The sequence below is a fragment of the Neovison vison genome, chromosome 4 (genome assembly GCF_020171115.1).
Source record: "Neovison vison isolate M4711 chromosome 4, ASM_NN_V1, whole genome shotgun sequence".
Taxonomy (NCBI): Eukaryota; Metazoa; Chordata; class Mammalia; order Carnivora; family Mustelidae; genus Neogale; species Neogale vison.
In genome coordinates this window covers 42030260-42052325 of record NC_058094.1, presented here as the reverse complement: position 1 = coordinate 42052325, position 22066 = coordinate 42030260, and the positions used below count along the sequence as shown (strand labels likewise).

At 36.5% G+C, this 22066-nt stretch overlaps 1 protein-coding gene across 1 annotated transcript in view; it reads right to left on the bottom strand.

Moving 5' to 3' along the window:
• Nucleotides 1-22066, bottom strand: part of VIRMA (vir like m6A methyltransferase associated) — a 58093-nt gene that overhangs the window by 11254 nt on the left and 24773 nt on the right. The window contains exons 9-17 of the mRNA XM_044245289.1: nt 18221-18712; nt 17067-17221; nt 14159-14241; nt 10703-10796; nt 10021-10565; nt 9245-9480; nt 8520-8772; nt 5287-5504; nt 1947-2079 (exon numbers count right to left, since the gene is read on the bottom strand). Coding sequence (XP_044101224.1) covers nt 1947-2079; nt 5287-5504; nt 8520-8772; nt 9245-9480; nt 10021-10565; nt 10703-10796; nt 14159-14241; nt 17067-17221; nt 18221-18712 — 2209 coding nt within the window. The remainder of the gene's footprint in view (nt 1-1946; nt 2080-5286; nt 5505-8519; nt 8773-9244; nt 9481-10020; nt 10566-10702; nt 10797-14158; nt 14242-17066; nt 17222-18220; nt 18713-22066) is intronic.

The window sequence follows — 22066 nt, the reverse complement described above, 5'->3', positions numbered from 1 at the left end:
AGAGAGAGTGAGATACAGAGCGCAAGCACAGGCAGACAGAGTGGCAGGCTAGAGGCAGAGGGAGAAGCAGGCTCCCTGCCGAGCAAGGAGCCTGATGTGGGACTCGATCCCAGGACGCTGGGATCATGACCTGAGCCGAAGGCAGCCGCTTAACCAACTGAGCCACCCAGGCGTCCTAGGGACACATTTTTATGTATGTATGTGTATAGGCTCCACACCTAACATGGGGCAGAACTCACAATCCTGAGATAAATAGTTGCATGCCCCACCAACTAGAAAAGCCAGGTGCCCAAGAGACACACTTAAGATTGAAAGATACAAACAGACTGAAAGTAAAAGGGTAGAAAAAATATATACCACACAAACAATAAATAAAACAGAGCTAAAGTGGCTGTACCAGTAATTCAAAATAAAGGTTTAGACATAAGTTATTACTACACATAAGTGTAATAACATAAGTTATTACTAGAGATGAAGAAAGACATTTTATAATAGCAAAAGCATCAATCCATCAGGAAGACAAACATGGACATATATGTACTTGACAATAGAGCTCAAGATGCTGGAAGCAAAAACCTGACAGAAGTAAAGGGAGAAATAGACACTTCAACAGTAACAGTTGGAAACTTCACTCCCCTACCTTCAGTAGTGGGTAGAACAATTAGGCAGAAAATCAACAACGAAACAGAAGGCTTGAACAACAATAAACTATCTACTCCTAACAGGCATGTACAGTAGGTGCCACCAAAGAGTGGCAGAAGACACATTCTTCTTAAGGGCACATGGAACATATTCCAGGAAAGCACATACCCTATACTGTAAAACAAGCCTCAACAAAGTATGATCTCTGACCACAATGGAATGAAGTTAGAAATCAATTACAGAAGGAAATGTGGAAAAGTCACACCTATATGCAAATTAGACACCTCTAAATAATCAATGGACCAAAGAAAAAATTACAAAAGGGATTAGAAAATCCTTAGAGATAAACAAAACCAAAAACATGACATGCCACAGTGTACAGAGGAAAATTTGTAGCTATAAATGCCTACATTTAAAAAGAAGAAAAACACATAAACAGAAAATCTCAAATTAATATAACCTAAACTTCCACCTGAAGAAATTAGAAACTGAAGAGTAAACTGACCTCAAAGCAAGTAGAAGGGAAAAAAACCAGTAAGGATAAAAGCAGAAATAACCAAGTAGAGAACAGAAAAATAAGAGAAAAAAAATCAAAGAAGAGGCACCTGGGTGGCTTAGTCAGTTAAGCATCCAACTCTTAATTTCAGCTCAGGTCATGATCTTGGCATCCTGGGATCAAGCCCCGAGTCAGGCTCCAAGCTCAGAGGGAACTGTGTTTTAGGATTCTCTCTCTCACTCTGCACCTCCCCGCACTCATGCATTCACACTCTCTAAAAAATAAATCTTTTTTTTTTTTTTTTAAGATTTTTATTTATTTATTTGACAGAGATCACAAATAGGAAGAGAAGCAGGCAGAGAGAGAGAGAGGAGGAAGCAGGCTCCCTGCTGAGCAGAGAGCCAGATGCGGGCCTCGATCCCAGGACCCTGAGATCATGACCTGAGCCGAAGGCAGAGGCTTTAACCCACTGAGCCACCCAGGCGCCCCAAAATAAAGAAATCTTAAAAAAAAAAAAAAAAATTAAGACACTATGGGTGGTAGTTCTCTATTTAAGCTGCCACATCAGAATATTCAAAAATTAATGATGCTTAATAAATTTAAAAAGAGTTTAGTAATTTCTGCTCTTAAACACCTTTTTTATATATCAGAAACTTGCATTTATAGTGAGGTAAGGGCACAGAAAAAAACACTAAGTTCAAACTTCCAAAACACATCCTAAGATACTTTTGAACACAAGTGATTTTTTTTAACTTACGATGAAATTTGTAAATTTAAAAAATATACATATACACATAGGTACACTTACCATTGTGTCAGAGTTAAGAATCTGTCTCATAAATTCCAAAAATGAAGATGCAAGTTCACCTGTGTCCTTACTAAATGTGCTGACCACTCGTTTCAGTAAATTATGCAAAGCATTACTGTTTTTCCTTAAAGAACTGTAAATAAATAGAGAGGATATGTCTTGAAATTTTAATGTATAAATCTCGCATAAGAAATAAATGATCTCCATTTGGTCCACTGTTCAAAAAATGTTTTGGTGTGGCTATGTACATAAACCATTTAACAAGGCAATACCTAGAGATGCAACCTTTTAAAATTAAGCTCCAAGTTCTTAAAGAAAACACTCCCCCCCAACCAAAAGAAAATATTTAGCCCAAATATAAAGATATAAAACTTAGCACAAGAAAATTCAAGGTTCCTTATTTTTACACTTTTTATAGCCTGAGGATTTCTCTAATATAAGGTTATAGTGGTCTCAGAAACCTGACCAGAAAGACTGATTTACATAATAATTACAAAAAATAAGTATCTTTATGGCACTATAATCTGACAGAAGGAAATCAAGGGTATAGACTAGGGATCTACAAAGTTTTTACGTAAAGAACCCAATGGTACATATTTTATGCTTTGCAGGCTATGTAACAACACAGTCTGTTTCTCTCTATACACAAGAGCAGTCTCAGTTACAACTATTCAACTGCTTGTGTAGTGGAAAGCGGTCATAAACAATACATAAATGCTGACTATGTTCTAATAAAACTGTATTTACAAACACTGGTGGTAGGCTGGATCTGGCCTGTGGCCTAACTCCTGATACTGCGAGATTTAAGCATAGCAATCAATCATGACAACATACAGTCCTAATAAAATTATTCTACATACTTACACAGCTCTTTGTTGATCAACAGAGAATTTCAATGGCAAAGTATTCTAATATTCAAGTGTGTCCTTTAAGTTGTAATACTTCATAATTAGTCAAAATGAAAATAAGACTATATTAACACTAAACATGCAGTGTTTGTATTTGAAAAATGTGGTTGGATTCTGAGATGCCATCATAGAAGACTTTGGTAAAGTAATATAAAGGAGAGAAAGATATGCAAAAACAATGAATACTGTTATGCTGAAAATTAATTAATTAATTAATTAAAAGAAAAAAGAGAGAGAAAGATAAAGACTCCTGCTCTTGAAAACTTTATAAAATAATGAAATGGATAAGGCACAACAAACAGGAATGATATTAAATACAAAGACAGCTAATATGATTAATGAAAAAAGCATGGGTTTAAAATTAGACTACAACAATTACTAGCTTCTACATACAACTTTAAGCAAATGAGCCTTACTTACAGCATCTATCAAGAACTGGAGCTCACTACATTACCTATTAAAATGTCTAAAATTTAAAGAACTAATAATACCAAAATCTACTATTTTTGTTGCTCAACTTGTAAAGAAGTTGTCTATAAAAAAGTAATGCACTGAAATTTTAAGGTGATGGAAGTGCTCTGTATGCAGTTGTGGTGATAAACACATGACTCTATGCATTTGTCAAAATCCATAGACCTGTACAACATGAAACATGAATGAGGTTACAGGAAAGGGAGAAAACTAGAAACAACATCTGATATTGAAGTCAAAATGTCAGTATACACTCATTTTAAAAAATACATACATATAAATAAATACATACAAAAATAAATGTTGATGTGTATGTATATGAATAAGTTAGGACACATGCATATATTTCTTCATTCTATCCAATGAAAAATCAGTGATACAAGTTGAACAACAAAATGAATAACAATAGCATTAGATTATCATATAAAGAAAAAATTAATGTCCATAAGTCTATATTGATATAAATCCCTAAATAAGTAAACAAATGAGGGAAAAGTGATAATTCTTCCTTACAAAAAGATAATAAATTAAAAAGGAATAAGAGAAATAGGAAATTTGCATTAGGACACACAGTAAAAACTGCCACATGCCAAGATTCACTGATGAGTACTAAACTTAGTGGACAAAAGGTTTAAGCAGAAATAAGATATTTGCATAGTCTCAAAATACATTCTCTAAAATATTTAGTTAATTAAAAGTAGAAAATTATTAGGTTTACAGAGCAGAATCCGACAGCACCTCAGTCAAGAGATCAAGGTGAATATCACCAAGAAATACTTGAGTGGATGGTGATATCATTTACTGGGATGAACAAGACAGAAACATGCTTGAAGCAAGAAGATCAAGGGCTCTGCTTTAGGTCTATTTAGTCTGAACTGTCCATTAAACAACCAAGCAGAGATGGCAAAAGATGGATGGGTTATTTGGAGCGTAGCAGAAAAATTAGAGACAGAGGAAGAAAAGGGAATAGATTAAGACAATTTAGGAAAAGATTACCAACAGGAAAAAGACCAGAAACATGAATCCAACAAAACCAAAAACATCACATAACATGCTATGGCAAATGTATGCAAAGGCTACTTGTAAGAGCCAGGAATAGAGGAATCAAGGAAAACTTTTTTTTTTTTTTTTGCTTTCTTGGAGGTGAAGAATATGAGTTTTAAAGGATATACAGTAAATATCCAGGCAAAAGGAAAAAGGACATTCCAGAAGTAAAATGTAAAGACTATAGTGAGAGACTGGGAACAGGGCGGAGGAGAAGGAAATTTTGGATTTTCAGCAGGTGCTACCCACTGAGAGAGAATATAAATGAGGAGACAGGTAGGACCCAGCACCACATAGTATTTGGAACATAAGTTTTCAGCCAATGTTATAAGAATGAATGAGAGGCATAAACATATGTCTTCCTCCCTTCTATCTCATAATCCTACATACTTCTACAAATTCCCAAGGAAATCTCCATAATATCCAGCTACCATCCTAGAGAAGAAAAAGATGAGGGCATGGACTGAGAGACTGGAGCAGAAATTATACTTGAAGTTTACATTATCTCAAATTAATTTTATCTCAGCCATTCCTCTACAGAATAAAAAACATTAAAAAAGTACTTTTAGCTTTAGGGTCCATAATATCATACCACCATCACTTCTGAAGGACTAAAGGTAAATGTATCAACAAAACAAATAGAGTATGAATTAACATCCCTGGAACAGTAAGATTCCCTTCTTAAATACTGTAAGTTGCCCACATTAATTTGTCCATCTACTCAGTTTATAATTTTAATCTTAAAGATTTTATTACTAGCACACTTCACTGCTAACAAATCTATTCCATAGATATAAATTTTTCCATATGAAAGAAATCACATCTTCAACTTTCTATAATTATCTATGAATTAATCAATTTGGGGAGGGGTGACAGAGTAAAAAATTAAACCCAAGAATGTATTAAATTAAGCATACCTTTTTAAATGAAACAATCCATAATCATGCTCTGCAAGAAACATCATTGTTCTGACACATGTCAGTAAACAGTTGTAACTGCTCTCAGAGTTAGCTAGCACAGCTAGTAAACAGTCACAAATTGAGGCCATCAGTTCTTTGTTGGGTAGAGAATTGGAGAGCTGCTCCAGTTCAGAAATAGAACCTTCAGAAGAGTTTGGCAAAATAAGAGCAATGTCCTGTGAGGGAGGAGAGGAGTAGAGGAAAAAATTTACTTTGTTATCAATTAACATTTTTATATTAGAAAAACATACCAATTAAACCTTAGGAACTGCCTCATCAAAATACTGTTACCTTACTATCCTAAATAGAAACTCAAACACAAAGGAGTCATTTTGCTCTCCTATAAAAGGTAATACAAAGATATACACCTAAAGAAATAAAAGCAAATATTTTACTTTACAATATTTTTACTTTAAAAGAACATCTCATTCATTCATGGCTCAAATGTGGGACCTGAACTCATGACAAGATCAAGAGCTGCATCTTGGGCGCCTGGGTGGCTCAGTGGGTTAAGCCGCCGCCTTCGGCTCAGGTCATGATCTCAGGGTCCTGGGATCGAGTCCCGCATCGGACTCTCAGCTCAGCAGGGAGCCTGCTTCCCTCTCTCTCTCTGCCTGCCTCTCCATCTACTTGTGATTTCTCTCTGTCAAATAAATAAATAAAATCTTTAAAAAAATAAAAAAATAAAAAAAGAGCTGCATCTTCTACCAACTGAGCCAGCCAGGTGCTCCTAAAAGTTTTTCTTTTTGCATCATACTGAATGTAGTTCCTATCTTCAAATGGTTAAGTGAACTACTTTTGGTACTAAAATATTTTAAATCATTGTATTATTGATTCATTTGAGTATTTTTTTAATTTATAAAGAAATTATTCAGTGAAATAAAAATTTTATTATTTGAAAGAGAGAGTGAGCAAATGCATATGAGGGGGTGTGCAGAAGGAGATGAAGAGGAAAAGAATCCCAAACAATCTCCCTGCTGAGCACAGAGCTGGATGTGGGGGGGGCGGGGGTTGATCTCATGACCTGAGCCGAAACCAAGAGTTGGATGCTTAACCCACTGAGCCACGCAGGTACCCCTCAGTGAAATAAATTTTAATAAGCATATCCATATTGGGGTGCCTGGGTCGGTCAGTCACTTCAGTGTCTGCTTTTGGTTCAGGTCACAATCATGGGGTCCTGGAATCAAGCACCACGTCGGGTTCCATGTTCAGAAAGGAGCCTACTTCTCCTTCTCCCTCTGCCTGCTGCTTCCCTTGCTTGTGCTCTCTCTCTCTAATAAATAAATAAAATCTTAAAAATAAATAAATAAGTAAACATACCCATACCGCAATTTAAAACATCCCAGAAAGAAATGGAGCAAATAAACATTTAAACACAGTTTTCCAACTAAGTATTTCCCTCTAGTTTTTATATACTTTCAAAATTCAATTTTTTAAAAATACTTTATTTATTTATTTGAGAGAGAGATATCACAAGTAGGCAGAAAGGCAGGCAGAGAGAAAGGGGGAAAGAGGCTCCCCGCTGAGCAGAGAACCTGATGCGGGGCTCAACCCCAGGACCCTGAGATCATGACCTGAGCCGAAGGCAGAGGCTTAACCCCCTGAACTACCCAAGTGCCCCCAAAATTCAATTTTTTTAATGCTCAAGCAAGTTTAACCAACAATAAAAATTCCCACCACTCTTTTATAGAAGTAAATAAAGTAGATTTCACAGAAATATTTTTGGGTATGTCTCATTACCTTTAATCACTTCAACATACTACCCACTAAGATTCAACATGGGTTAAAACTATAAAACAAAGTTTGAATCAGAAGGAAAATATATAAGATGAGGCCAAGAATGAGGTTTATGTGAACAGGGTAGCTAGGGAGCTACAGTGTCATTAAGATTAGTCACAAAATCTGAGGTGGATTATATAACAAACACTAGTCAAATGGACATTTTAATGTATAAGGACTTCAAATATCCTTTCTATCAGGTCCCAAACTATTTTTAACCAGATTTTCTTTTTGTGAAAACAAGTCACACCAAAAAAGCTCCTTCTTGACGTAAGTGTTAAATGTAACCAAACTTGATTTTTGTCAGCTGAAAAAAGATAATCTTCCAACATGGGATCCTATTAAAAATATTCTGTCTTGGGTGGCTCAGGGGGTTAAGCCTCTGCCTTCAGATCAGGTCATGACCTCAGGGTCATGGGATCGAGTCCCGCATTGGGCTCTCTGCTCAGCAGGGAGCTTGCTTCCCCCCTCTCTGTCTACCTCTCTGCCTACTTGTGATCTGTCAAATAAATAAAATATTTTTTAAAATATTCTGTCTGAAAAAAATGGCATCTGATAATCAGACAGCAGGAGCATTATGATAAGTGAAAGTACCAACATGTACAGAAATCTTGATCTTGGGCACCTGGGTGTCTCAGTCAGTTAAGCAACTGACTCTTGGGTTTCGGTTCAGGTGGTCATCCTGGAGTTTTCGGATCAAGCCTCACACTGAGCCCCATATTGGGCTCCACGCTTGGCCCAGAGTCTGCTTGAGATTCTCTCCCTTTCCCTCTCCCTTCCCCTTGCCCCCTCCCTACTTGTGGGTAAGCTTTCTAAAATAAATAAAATCTTTAAAAAAAAAAAAAAAAAGAAAGAAATCTGCAAAGATCTCAATCACAATGGACTTTTTAAAAGTTAAAACAATTATCATTAACTCATGGAATTATAAACTGGAAATCAGTAACATAGACAGGCAGAGATACTACTCCTTTTAGTGAACATCTCTATGGAGAGTAGTCTGAAACACACCAAAATTGTAGTCATCTCTGATACCTTCAAAAGTTGTCCAAACAAGAGAATATGGTATTATTAATTCAACCAATCACAAAGCTATAGAATTCAAGAATGAAACTGTATAAGTGAAAGGAAAATGCAAATACCAGACATAACCAACCCCAAAGAATTCAGTAGCCAATAAGGATGCAATCTCATGAAGAAAAAGAGACCTCAGAGAAACCTGAGAAGTACAAACCCAAAGAAAGCTATGAAGCACCAAACTATTTTATGGTTGGTTCACTAGTCAAACTGATCTCCCTAAACAACAGGGTTAGTAAAACAGATGAGATCTCTGTATTCACAGCCAAGACTTATTATCAAGAGAAGCTTTTAAACCACACACAAACACACAGAATTTATAAGATAACCATAAATACCTGATCACAGAGAGACTGCAAAATGGATGTGATATATTCAACACACTGTTGGCGAATAACACTGTCTCCAGGAGACCGCACCAAAGCTAACAGATCCTGGAATATCTCTGCATATCTTTCGTCACCTTTAATAGTTCCATTAATTAGATGCAAAATAGCTAATTTACAAGCTTTGTGTGAAGCCAGAGCATCAAGAAGAGCAAGCAACCTGGTGGTTTGGCTAGTATACTGTTTTTCTTTATCTTCTGAAGTGCTGAAATAAAATCAATACATTTAGTAAACAAAATTCTTACTTTTAGCGCATTATTTAACTAATATTTATTTTTCAACACATATCATGATACAAATCTTGTGTAAAATCTTGTATAAAACATTTCATTCCTTGGATATAATGACTTCTCTGGAATTTCACAATTATTGTAAAGTTTTATATATTCAGATTTCAGTATCTTTTTTTAAATCAAAATATTTTATAGATCACCTTTCAAACACCTAAAATCAAGACTTTCAAGGTATCTTGCACATGAAATAGTTTTCTAATTAAAAATAATCTACATATACTAATATACATACACACATAAATATATATATGTATATATATATATTTATATGTAATATATATTATCTGAGCATTCTAAACCCTGGTTTCCAAAATCTAAGTGAAAAAGATGTATCTGTGTCAAGAATAACTTGAGGAAAAAATTTTTAATGCAAAATGAAAATACCTTTGCAAGTCTTCTACAATCAAATCCAACACAGTTCTCATAATCAGAAGTGCAGTTGGTGAGGCAAGGTCACACAATTGAACACAAATACGCCGTAACATATGTTGAATGGGCTGGCAGGTTGTGCCAGAGAAAGAGCGAACTATTTCTTGGAGCAACTTTGCTTGAACATGAAGGTGCATGCTCCACAATTTTCGGGTGTTGAGTGCCACTGATATATCATGTGGCTCAATAACCTGTTAAAAAAGTATATTGTGTGTGTACGTAGATTTTTTAAATATTTATTTATAGTCACAAAAACTGTTCAGGAAGAACTGTTATGAAAAGAACATCTTTACTACATGCTTAAAACATTCTTCTATTATACAATTAAACATTTGCTTGAATTCAATGCATCTAGAAAATCTTATTGTTCTCAGGTTAGCAGTCAGTAGTGCAGAGTCCATTGGTGAACCAACTTAGTTAATGGCAAATTCTAACACATGATAAAGGGAAAAAAAGGATTTAAAAATAACAAAAGTACAAGTATACAGAACAGCATAATAAAATTCACATTAACAAAAATTTATTCAAAATGTTGCCCCCATATTTCTTTAATGACCAACTTGCTTCAGTTTTATCTCACCCTCATCCAGTTATTTTATGTCTTTTTTAGGGGAAGGGGATGAGGGTTGTGGGTTTTGTTTTTTTTTTTTTTTTTTAATAACAAAATCATCGGCTTTTTTAAAAGTGTTACTGCAGTCATTTATAAGATGCATGTTATATGGAAGTGATACCTGAGTTGTTTGCATGGGCAATGGTAGAGGCAGCAGCTCTGAAAGTAGTATGAGTCCAGAAAAAAATCCTTCAGGAACCTTCAAGATTGAAGAAAGAACTTCTTTTAACATTAAAGACCAAGTATTATTGGCCAGAGTCTCTTCTGAGATTGTGAGTTTTTCATTAACTCCTTGTGTAAAAGTCAGTAAGATATCAATGATATCATTTTGAATTTTCTGTTCATCACTATCCAAACGACCTGAGAGAGGGATAGAGCACAGGAGCATGTGTAAAGTCACAAGTGCTGAAGGAACACGCATGTCCTTAAACTCAAAGGATCCACCTCTCAGGAGCTCCGTTAACATAGTTTTAAGAAGAGTGAGCGTGCAGCGAGCCATTGAAATAGTAGTAACTCTGTGAAGGGTAGTCCCCATGTTGACATGGAGCCTCCAAGGCTGAGTCAGAATACTGTTCAATTTTTGTAGAACCCGAATAAAGGTGTCCATTCCTTCAGCAGAAAAAAGCTGAATAACGGCAAGATTCCATTTCAGGTCTTTCTGTTGACCTTTATATAGGATAAGGGGAGAAAAAACTAATTACTTACATGTTAATAATCAGTTAAGATTTTTGAATATTTTATTTAACAAACAGCAGTTATACTAAACTTTAAAAATAGTTTTTAAAGTATAATAGCCATATTACCTTCAACAGGAGGTGGTGGACATGCCACATTACAGAGAACACGCAAGGCAGTGGTAAGGCCAACTCCTTCCGGGGTCATCAAATTATCAATATTCTTGAAAAATAAAAATGAACAGAAAAGTTTAATTTCTTGAACTTTGGATATGAATCAAGAAAAAAATTCCCAAGAAGGCATTAACTAAAAATATGAGTTTCATGTTAAGCACTTACACCATTTTAAGTTTCCCAAATAAATTTAAAACATGAATAAAGCTAATGAAGTTTTTATAAAAATTATTTTATAAAATCAATTAATTTCAAAGTTCAAGTGTATTAAAAAGTACAGATTAAAATGAAAGTAACAAATGAATGAGTACAAAATGAATGAATACAAAAGTGAATGAGATACCCTGTATTAAGAATTTAAAATAGATGTTTAAAAATTTAAAAATAAAAATAAAAGAATTTAAAATCGTTCTTTTTCATATACTTTCTATATACCCTCCCCCCAAAAAATGAAGCAATGACTGATTTTACAAAACCCTGTGGATACAAAACCTCTTTAAAAACTGAGGAGGCAATAGGGAATGTTTTAGCACTACGTAACATGCACTCGAATGCAGATACACAAGTACTGCCACAACAGGAATCTAGTTGTGATGACCAGTTAGGGCATGGTTAAAGGAAAAAGAAATACAGTTGTCTATGTCCTTAGCACCTGCCTATGCTATGTTTCCTGACAACAAATAGTTGTTTAAGTTTCTTTGTTTTTGTAGTTTCCACAGAGCGGCACAGATGGTTTTGAAAAAATTCTGAAGGAGTAACATTTTAGGGGTGCCTGGGTGGCCAGTTGGTTAAGCATCTGGCTTGGGCTCAGGTCAGGGTCCTGGGATCAAGTCCCACATCAGGCTCTGTGCTCAGTGGGGAGTCTGCTTCTCCTTCTCACTCTTCCTCTATGCTCTCCCCCACACTCTCTCTCTCAAATAAATAAATAAAATATTTAGGAAAAAAAAAAAAAGAACGAACGAACATTTTTTTTTTTTGAAAGAAAGAACATTTTTAAATGTTACTATTACAGCTCCTAACCCCCAGAGGAGAAACTTAAAAAGAAAAATAAGAAAATTCCTTTCCCCTATACATTTTTTCTAATTTCTTCCTTGCTGTCTTTCCACAATTCCACAAGTTACATAAAGCAGCATGGAGCACAGTGAGAAGTTTCGATCTCAGATCAACTATTTTTGGTATATCTTAGAATGAGAATCACTTATTATTAACTATAATCAATAATCATTTACATAAAAATCAAAACTCTTCAATTACAGCATGTAATTTAAATTTTGGGAGCTAAATTTTTTATTGGTTAAAAACTTTTACCCAAGCACATAATCTTTATTGGACACCTTATACATTCTTCTGACCATGCACAAGTACCCTGAACATATAACCATCTAAATTTATAGGATCTAGTGTACTTCTGCCAAATAAAAGATGAATATATGAGAAGCCCTAGATGACATCTGAGGCACAGAGTAAGCAACACAGAAGAATATAATGGCACCACAGGAGGTAAAAGTACTCTTAGGAAAGATGGATTTTATTAGTAAAAAGAGAGGATAAGGGCCGACAAGTCAGTAAAGAAAATTCTAAAGCACATAAACCCAAAGAGTACTTGGTCGCTATTTTAATAATACACATTTCAACTCCAAAACCAAGATGTGGTACACACACACACACACACACACACACACACACAAATACACACAGCTCATCTGTTAAATGAAAGAGGAAATAATTCAAGGTCCAATTCTCTCTAGCTTAAAATTTTGTATGCACCTATGACCACCTTTAGTCCTTCTTCCTATGCTACACTAACTTTTAAAACTAATTAACAATGCAACAGTTTTGATGAATTTTTAAATTACTAATTACTTGAATTGTACATGAATTTTTCAAATGTACTATTATGATACAGAATTTTCAACTTTTATGACTATTTGTAGATGTGACTATCCCAAATTAACAAATTTAGAACTAGGGGGCATCTGGGTGGCTCAGCTGGTTAAGAGACTGCCTTCAGTTCAGGTCATGATCCCAGGTCCTGGGATCGAGCCCCACATTGGGCTCCCTGTTCTGCAGGGGAGCCTGCTTCTCCTTCCCCCCTCCCGCAGCTTATGCTCTCTATTAAATAAATAAAATCTTTTAAATAAACAACAAAAAAATTTAGAACTAGCTCCCACTGTAATTATCTAAAATTGACTCTTGTTGATTTTCACCTAAATTCTGAAGGAAGTTCTTTTTCACTAGGGTTTAACTGATACAATTATACATCAAATTATCAAAGCATTAACTTTAAAAGGATATTGTAGGGATGCCTGGGTGGCTCAGTGGGTTAAGCCACTGCCTTCGGCTCAGGTCATGATCCCAGAGTTCTGGGATCGAGTCCCGCATCGGGCTCCTTGCTCAGCAGGGAGTCTGCTTCCTCTCCTCTGCCTCTCTCTCCACCTCTGCCTGCCTCTCTGCCTGTTTGTGTGCTTTCTCTCTCTCTCTGACAAATAAATAAATAAAATCTTTTAAAAAAAAAAAAAAGGCTGTTGTAAAGATCATGAAAATGGTATGTGTTATTACTCCAATTTGAGAAAAAAAATAGGACAGATCTGGTAGTGGAAGCAGTAGAGTACAGAGGGTTGTACGCAAGTGTATTCACACATACACTCTACCGCACATACCAATCTGTACCACAAAGTCTAGCAAATCAATCAAGTACACTTAAAAATTACTGCATTATTGGGACGCCTGGGTGGCTCAGTGGGTTAAAGCCTCTGCCTTCGGCTCGGGTCATGATCCCAGGGTCGTGGGATCAAGTCCCACATCGGGCTCTCTGCTCGGCGGAAAGCCTGCTTTCTCCTCTCTCTCTGCCTGCCTCTCTGCCTCCTTGTGATTTCTGTCTGTCAAATAATAATGGGGCGCCTGGGTGGCTCAGTGGGTTAAGCCGCTGCCTTGGGCTCGGGTCATGATCCCAGGGTCCTGGGATCGAGTCCCGCATGGGGCTCTCTGCTGAGTGGAGAGCCTGCTTTCCTCTCTCTCTCTGCCTGCCTCTCTGCCTATTTGTGATCTCTCTCTGTCAAATAAATAAATAAAATCTTTTTGAAAAAAAATAAATGAATAAATAAATAAATAAATCTTTTAAAAAAAAATTACTGCATTATCTACATAAATGATTTAATGCAATATTACTATATTTGGAGCCACACAGTTCCATAAGATGAAGGCACTTAATTTAGGGGGTGCCTGGGTGGCTCATTTGTTGAAGTATCTGACTTAGTTTCAGCTTAGGTCATGATATGGAGCCCTACCCCACGCTCCCCATGCAGTGGGGAGTCTGCTTCTCTCTCTCTCCTCTTGCTCATGTGTGTAGGCTCTCTAAAATAAAACAGTCTTAAAAAAAAAAAAATCAAGGCACTTTTAGGTTTTACTTACCTGTTTAACATATTCAATTAGGTTTGGGATGCAGTTAATTTCAAATCTAAGGTTTTTCAGAGGTTCAAGCCACTTGCCAAGTTCTTAAAAACAAAAACGTCATTCATAATATAATATTTTTTTTAAAAAATGTCTTTATAACAAAGGAAGTAAAGGTATTCTTTTCCAAAGAATATTATCAGATTCATATTGATCTCAATAACCTAAACTTCATACAGGGATAAACTTATGTTTAATTCTCTAAACAAGCCTTAAAGTGAAATGTAAATGGGCTTTCATTACAGGCTTAGAAATAAGAAGTGATCATTCTTAGTTACTTGGTTTCTAAACACTTAAGTGCTTTCACGCTTAAACAGGACCATCAACTTACAACATTAAAAAAAGTGTATAAAACTGAATACTTATAAACTAATATAATAAAAGTGTTTATTTACCTAATGCCGCCGCCACTTCCCACACCCCCAAAAAACCATGCACAAAATGTATTAATTTCTAACAGGATCAGTCGCATGAGAGGGAGGTTGGCGAGTGATATTTCTCTTAGCAGGAATTTTAAATTTTGCCAATTTCCTAATTTACCTTTATAAAATTAAAAGTAATCACTATCATCCCAAAATAACAAAACTTTGCTTAGAAAACAATCACAATGAAATATACCATTTACCACAACTGAATTCAAAACTCTACTAGAAAAAAACAAACAATCAAAAAAAGCAGAAACAGACTCATAAATATATAAAGAACTGGTGGTTGCCAGAGGGGAGGCGTATGGAAGAATGAGCAAAATGGGTGAAGGGGAGTAGGAGGTAAAGGTTTCCACTTACAGAATGAGTAAGTCTTGGGGATGAAAGGTACAGCATAGGGAATACAGTCAATGGTATAACAGCACTGTATGGTGACATGGTAGCTGTACTTAGGTGAGCATACCATAACTGTATATAATTGTGGAATCATTATGTCATTCAGAAAGAGCTGTGGAATCCCTATGCTGTACAACTGAAACTAATGTACATTGTGTGCCAACTATATTTTAAAAAAAGAAAACTGAGTGGAATAACATAGGAAAATAAAATCTCCTAGAAGCTATGCTATAACACCCATACTTTATTACCAAAACTATTTTTTTTAAAGATTTATTTATTTATTTGACAGAGAGAGATTACAAGTAGACAGAGAGGCAGGCAGAGAGAGAGAGAGAGAGAGAGGGAAGCAGGCTCCCTGCTGAGCAGAGAGCCCGATGCGGGACTCGATCCCAGGACCCTGGGATCATGACCTGAGCCAAAGGCAGCGGCTTAACCACTGAGCCACCCAGGCTCCCCTATTACCAAAACTATTTTAAGAAAAGCATTCTAATGTAAAAAAGTGATATGCTGGGCGCCTGGGTAGCTCAGTTGGTTAAGCCACTGCCTTCGGCTCAGGTCATGATCTTGGAGTCCCAGAATCAAGTCCCACATCAGGCTCCCAGCTCTGCGGGGAATCTGCTTCTCCCTCTGACCTTCTCCTCTCTCATGCTCTCTCTCTCTCTCTCAAATAAATAAATAAATAAAGTCTTAAAATTAAAAAAAGAAAAAGTGATATGCCTCGGGTGCCTGGGTGCCTTCAGCTCAGGTCATGATCCCAGGGTCCTGGGATAGAGGCCCGCATCAGGGTTCCTGCTCGGCGGGAAGCCTGCTTCTCCCTCTCCCACTCCCGCTGCTTGTGTTCCCTCTCTTGCTGTGTCTCCCACTGTCAAAAAAATAAAATCTTAAAAAAAAAAAAAAAAAGTGATATGCCAGTTCCTGACACTTTTCAGGAATAACTAAAGGAAACTGAAATATAATAGTCATGTCTCTCCTCGGTTCTACAGTTCTCCATGAGGATTATTACAACTATGTATGTCTGAGTATTTTTCAAGTGTGTTTTTAAATTAACTCATATATACAGCATATATTGCCCCACTGAAAGATACAAGAAAAATAATAAAACAATTATGTGTACCCATCACCCAGAATAAGTAGTAAAGAATTGATATCTTTGAAGATGCTGTGTGCCCTCCTTTTATAAAGGCACACTACAGGGAAAAAAACCTATTTCCTTCATGAGAGGTTGAGTTTAACTCATACTTTTACTGGTGGTATCACACATAAAATTTAAGATTAAAAAGAAAAAAGTCAGGGGCACCTGAGTGGCTCAGTCAGTTAAGCATTCAACTCTTGATTTTGGCTCAGTCAGGATCTCAGGGTTATGAAATCGAGCCTCTCCCTCCAGCTCTGCACTTAGTGGGACTCTGCTCAAGATTCTTTCCCTCGGGGCGCCTGGGTGGCTCAGTGGGTTAAAGCCTCTGCCTTTGGCTCAGGTCATGATCTCAGGGTCCTGGGACTGAGACTCACATCAGGCTCTCTGCTCAGCAGGGAGCCTGCTACCCTTCCTCTCTCTCTGCCTGCCTCTCTGCCTACTTGTGATCTCTGTCAGATAAATAAATAAATAATAAAAAAAAATAGAAAGATTCTCTCCCTCTTCTTCTGTCTCTCTCCCACCACCCCTCCCCACCTACAGGCTCTCCCAGAAAAATAAAAAAAAGAAAAGAAAAAAGTCCACACACTATTTACAATATTCACTCAATGTTATCAAATTTTTTACTTAGTAAGGTTAGAAAAAAACCAAAACAAAATTTAAAAAACTGTGATTAGATACCTTCAATTCTTCATGACTACTAATATAAGGTTTGCCATAAACTTCATTCAACATAGATTTATATTTATATACTTTAGAAAATAATGTTCATATTCATTATCCTTCACTTTTGACGATAGCATATATATGTTAATCAATGACAAATGGATTTCTAAATTGTATTCAGAATTTTTATGTTCAAAGGCTTTTTTCCCTTCACATATCATAAATGCTTAAATAACTTCAAGTACCATACCTTGTAATTTAGCATTATTTTCATCTGCTTTACAAAGCTTCAAGAGAGATGCTGCATGCTGTTCTAGCATTTGGACATCACTGGAAGACTGAACCACCACCAAAATAAGTATGCATGCATAATTATAAGCTACTGACTTCTTAGACTTGGAATCACTGAAACAAAATAAGGTTTTAAAGTTTTTGGTATGAAAACAATTTTTCCAGGAACAGTTTAAACATTTTTTTCTATTTGGCTTTCAAGAGAAAAACCAAGGAATTTTACAATGAAACATGACTAACTCCCTGAAGACAAGAAACACCTCCAATTCAGTTGAAAACACTACTTAATAGTATATAAATGAAGCATAGGCATCACAATGCAAAGTGAAATTCTTTTAAGCTCAGAAGAAAAATGAAATATTAACAAGTATACTTCATTAGCAATGAAAGATTCGGAAGTATACTTCAATGGTCTCCTTTAAAATGTTTGTTCACTCTTGATAAGTAGGAGTAGGTGTCATGACTCAAACTACTGCCATCATCACTGTCTTCTACCTTAAAACTGCTGAGGTAGAGCTATGTATGGAAGCCACTGCCTTTCATGGTTCCCCCAAAAGACCTCCTTGGTTCCCCCAAGGAGTCATATCAAGACCCTATTGTGAGGCCAGTTACCTGGATGTCACTGTTTTGTATGACATGAGCTAGGAAGAGCACGTTTATCTCCTCAGACACTAAACATCAATTCTCTGCCCTACCGGGCAGCTATTAAAAACTAGGCATTCTAAATCCCCTGCCCCCATTTAGTCACACCATAGTTTAAACATGAGGGAAAATTCAAGATAGCTAGATAGTCCTCTTTACTCTGCAAATATATATTATGGTGTCTTAGGATTCCCCCACACACAAATTAGCAAGGGTTCTACAGTTGTAATCTAGTCAACATCCAGGGGAAACTGAAAGAAGCTGCTAAAAGATCCATTTTGTTGCTTTACAGACATATCTTGTATTTTAGAAATTTCTATCATTCTAAACCTTAATTAACAAATTATGTATTATGTCAAAAAATAAATGTAATAATTTTTACTTTCAAAGCAACATCTTTTAAGAAACTAGCCCTTTACTGATGTAGTTTTCCAGTATGAAAGAAAATTTAAGGAGTAAAAAGAAAATTACCCTAAGGCTTCTTTGGAATAGTACTCCATCAGAGTAATAAGACTTTGGAGATTTTTCTCAAGACTGAAAACATGGCCAACAGCTGATCTTCCCACAGGATTAAAAGTAATCAAATAAAGATTGTGAAGGGTTCCCAGGAGATCTGAATGGTCAGTTTCTTCACTGGCTGTGCAACGCTGAAAATGGCTGAACAGTTCTGTAATACACTGTAATGTCTGTGTTGAGTCCTGTAGCCACAAGGCAAATGCATCGTCAATAACACCATCAGACTGAAGACCCTCCTCTTCATCTTGATCATAAAGGTGACACAAAGCTCGGATCAACAAATTTGTGGCTTCATATTCCGACATAAAAAAAAGAAGACCCTTCTGTGACTGTGCAAGAAACTTTAAAACATCTTTTGTGGCCTGCAGCACACCAGGGTGGGCACTTGTTACTGGAATTGACAGAAGCAAGGTAACCAACTCCAAGAAGTGATGACTATGAAGATACCTGTAGAAAAATTAATTAATATGTGAGGCGTCAGTGCAAAACATTCATTTACTCAGTATTCATTAGACAGCAGAGGTGTAAAAATTTTATTGACCATAATCCTTACCCTTAGCAATATACTACTTTAACTAAAAACATAATGTGGCAGCAAGTCTTCTTTCCACTGAGTCAAGTAAAAGTAAAAGTTCTGTGAGGCTTTTTTCTAGCTAACATTCAACAGATATTTGACATATAACCGTTAACAAGTCTTCTCTTCCTAGACACAACCATGAATTCAAATTCTGGGTCTTCTTTCCAGACGACTTACCAAATGTTCCTTTTACACTATGGTCCTACTCTACACATGTTACACCAGTATATCTGAATTAGTGCACCTAGGAAAAATATAGTACATATACTATAAAAAATAGTTTATTCATATTTACTATAGGCAGTATATCTGAATTGGTACCTCTAGAGAAAACAAATTCAAATTATTAATTTTTAGTATTTGAAGAATTAATAATCCCATATACAGCACTTTTATCAGACCCAAGAACCATTTTTTAGCATATACAGTCTAAGCAGAAAAAGTGTGAGCTTACTCAAGACCCCAAAACAGACACAAATGCTACTGATATAGAGTATTTTCACTGTCCTAAAAATATCATGCTCCACCCATTTGTTCCTCTCCCTCCCCCTAAACATGGCAATCACTGATCTTTTTACTGTCTTCCTATTTTGCCTTTTTCAGAATGTACTATATTGGGGATCACAGAGTACGTAACTGCCTCTTATATTACTCCTTAAACTCAGGCTTCTATTTAAGAATAATAAACATCCCCCAGTAACTTCTTGCCTATTAAGGCAAACAGAACCCTCAAGAAAACAAAAACCCATGACTACTATGCTCAAAGAGTATCTTTAACCACCTTGTGGAGTGCTCAGAAAATAATTAAAACTGCAGGCCTCAGACTACTTATATTCTTAAGAACGCCTTCTTACAAGACAGGCCCTTGGTTAGTGTCTGGGAACTTGGATTTGAGGGAGGGTTCCCATCACCCAACAGATAAAAATGCTGACTATGGCTCAACTATTTATGCAAACAATATGGTTTATACTGAACACCTGCTTTCCTTCGGGGAGGCTGGGATTCTGTTACACAGTAGATATTGGGGGCCTATGTGGCTATCGTCCAATAATAAACTTGGATTTGAGATTCTATAGGCAACATTTCACACACATTCTTTGCTGGGGGAATTAAACAGGTCCTATGTGACTCCACTGGAAAAGGACTCTGGAGTCTCTGACTGGTTTCCTCAGGTTTCTCCCCATGGACCCTTTTCCTTTGCTGATTGTGCCTTGTATCCTTTTGCTGTAAAAAACCACAGTTATGAGTACAGTACTGAGTCCTTTGAGTCCCACTGGCAAATCCTTAGAGTAATCTTGGAGACTTACACAGAGGGCATTAGAGCCTTATCATCACTTCAAACTAATCCTTCCAAAATCCAAAATTATTTCTCCTTTCAAAATTCACTGCCCCTCCTAATTTACCAGTTTCTGTCAATAAAACCCCAGTTCTAATAGTTACCCTAGCTAGAAACCTCAAAACATTTTTAGTTCCTTCTCACTTTCTCTTAGCTATTAGGTCCAGTTGCCAAGTCCTAGTAACTGCTCTTTCACAAACTCTCACTATTAGCACCATTGCCTATAAATGCTACTATATTAGGTAAGTACTTAACACAATACAATCTAGGCTGGCTCATCGACTTAATAACTCAACTTCTTTTCCACTGCAATACATCTTACAACATGTAACCTTAGAATACTACTTTGATACTATCAGATCTACTGCACTGAAATAGTCAAGATCTTCCCATATTCTAAAAACAAAATCCAGGGATGCCTGGATGGCTCAATCAGTTAAGTGTCTGTCATGATCTCAAGGTCCTGGGATCAAGTCCCCAATCAGGTTCCTTGCCTAGAAGGGAGTCTGCTTCTCCCTCTGCCTGCCATTCCTCCTGCTTGTGCTCACTCTCTCTCTCTCTACGGAAATAAGTAAAATCTTTAAAAAAATAAAATAGGGATGCCTGAGTGACTCAGTCAGTTGAGTGCCTTCATCTCAGGTTATGATCCCAGTGTCCTGGGATCGAGCCCCACATCGGGCTCCCTGTTCAGCAGGACGCCTGCGTCTCCCTCTCCCTCTGCCTGCCACTCATCCTGCTTGTGTTCTCTCCTTCTCTCTTTCTGGCAAATAAATAAATAAATAAAATGTATTTTAAAAGGATAAAAAATAAAATAAAAATAAATAAATAAAAACAAAATCCAAATTCCTTAGCACAGCATTCAAGGCCCTTTACTTCCTCAAGACTGATAACTCAATGTACCTTCTCCAGTTACAGAGGAGAAAATAATATTTAATAAGCCTTTAATTACCAGTTACCCTTCAGAGACTGAAAGCATTACTCCCCTCCTTAGAGTCACTACCCTAATTTATCCTCAGTGTCTGACCTCACCTCTTACCATACTTAAAATGAAGTGATCAGTGCAAAGTGCCTTGGTTCCTTTACGGTCTCCATATTATAAATGTATCTATATTTGTACACACAAAAGATTTCTTTTCTTCTGTTCAAAACCAAACCCCCACACTTGTACTCTTGATGTCATCTCCAACCAGACCATGCTCTAACATTATCATCTTCTATTCTTTTTTTTTTTTTTTTTAATTTTTATTTATTTATTTGATAGACAGAGAGAGATCACAAGTAGGCAGAGAGGCAGGCAGAGAGAGAGGGGGAAGCAGGCTCCCTGCTAAGCAGAGAGCCCGATGTGGGGCTCGATCCCAGGACCCTGAGATCATGACCTGAGCTGAAGGCAGAGGCTTAAACCACTGAGCCACCCAGGCGCCCCATCATCTTCTATTCTTAAAAGAACTCAAACTAAGGCAAGATCTAACAGTTCAGTTAAAAACAGGAATGAATAGATATAGATTTTATGAACAAGCACTCTATTTTCTGTTAATGCAGTATGCTCCAAATCAAGGCAAAAAATCAATCACAGAAATAAGGAATAACATATTAAAAATGCCATTTTTCCCATTAGCTAGAAAATTATTAACAGGCAAAACACAAAAAAAAAGTATCAAAAATTAAAACAAAATTTAAAAATCTACTGTGGACACTGATCTTAATAATGGCAAAACTCTATCAACAAACAGAGTTAGATAGGGGCATTTGGCTGGCTCAGTTGGTAGAGCATACAACTCTTGATCTCACAGATGTGAGTTCAAGCCCCACAATGAGCATAGGGCCCACTTAACAACAACAGAATTAGAGATCATAAATAAGTGGTAACTGAAACTTAAAAGATATTTAA